The sequence below is a fragment of the Sphaeroforma arctica genome (genome assembly GCF_001186125.1).
Source record: "Sphaeroforma arctica JP610 unplaced genomic scaffold supercont1.9440, whole genome shotgun sequence".
Taxonomy (NCBI): Eukaryota; class Ichthyosporea; order Ichthyophonida; genus Sphaeroforma; species Sphaeroforma arctica.
Window position 1 is genome coordinate 1 of NW_014031118.1, and position 1,075 is coordinate 1,075.

The 1,075-nt window shown below is 40.9% G+C and overlaps 1 protein-coding gene across 1 annotated transcript; it reads right to left on the minus strand.

Annotated features, from left to right (window-relative positions):
* Positions 1-27: 27 nt before the first annotated feature.
* Positions 28-738, minus strand: SARC_16980 (hypothetical protein; the record flags this gene model as incomplete). The annotated part of the gene is made up of 1 exon (XM_014288914.1): positions 28-738. The coding sequence occupies one exon, from the start codon at positions 736-738 to the stop codon at positions 28-30; it is 711 nt and encodes a 236-aa protein (XP_014144389.1).
* Between the last annotated feature and the right edge of the window lie 337 nt (positions 739-1,075).

Genomic DNA, 1,075 nt, shown 5'->3' on the forward strand with positions numbered 1-1,075 from the left:
TATATATATATATTATATATATATAAGTCAATCTCTGGTATTGGTACATGTCATGCCAGCATCGAACATTCTAACATACCTGTACGGCTGCATCAGGTCCTGCTGGCTCTCTCTACCGCCAAATAAATTTGTGTCGTATGGATTGAAGATGGCTACTTCGTTGCCAATGTCAGAATCGTAATACGGCAGTGAGAGTTTAGCCATACTTGCGTAGCGCGCTTCTCTCTCGCTCCGGTCTCCAAGTGGTCCGAATAGGTTGGCCATTGTTGTCGGGGCGTCCACCTCCCTTGCACACACTTGCAAGGGTGTCAGGCCTTCATCGTTACGTTGTAGCAATAAATCTCTGACGATTTCATCTAAGGGTGTTCTGCCAAAATTATCACACAAGAAATCATTCAAGTCCCTATCCCGGCTATAAAAACTTCGGCATATCAAGTGTAAAAAGTTATCACCCGATTCGTCGACTTTGAAATTATTAATGGTAAGAGATGTGTCGTTCAAATAGTGCTCCAACAATACAATATTGCCAGTCCGCGCACCGGATAATAAAATATCATGCAGAAAATCTAGTTCTGTGAACTCAGATTGAGAATAGATTATCTCATCTATTTCTTGTGGGTAATTTCCGGGATGGTCTATGCTTCTGTTTCCAATTAGGATTTTGATTCTCAGGCGCAGTTCAGTTTTGCGCTCCTCCTTGAGGGTCTGCGGGTCACCTCGTAACGTTAGCAAAGGCATCCTGTATCTGGTGTCCAATATTCAAATCGCATCTATCCGTTGACCGTACCATAGATACGCTTCGCCTGTAATTTACAACGCCAATTATAATGCAAATCAGTACCCCTTAGTATCAACGATAACATCCTGGCTCGAATAACAAAAAGAATGTGGCAATACACCACTATTCATTTTGGGAGAATACTAATATTGACAATCACCACATGAACACAAACTGTGTCATGTGCATGCAGAACAGCGGTCACCAAATTTAACCAGCATAACTGCGGTGTCTATATAAATAAAAGACAACCGAAAATATAAGCAAAGGAACAAATATGGAATATATTTATTTATA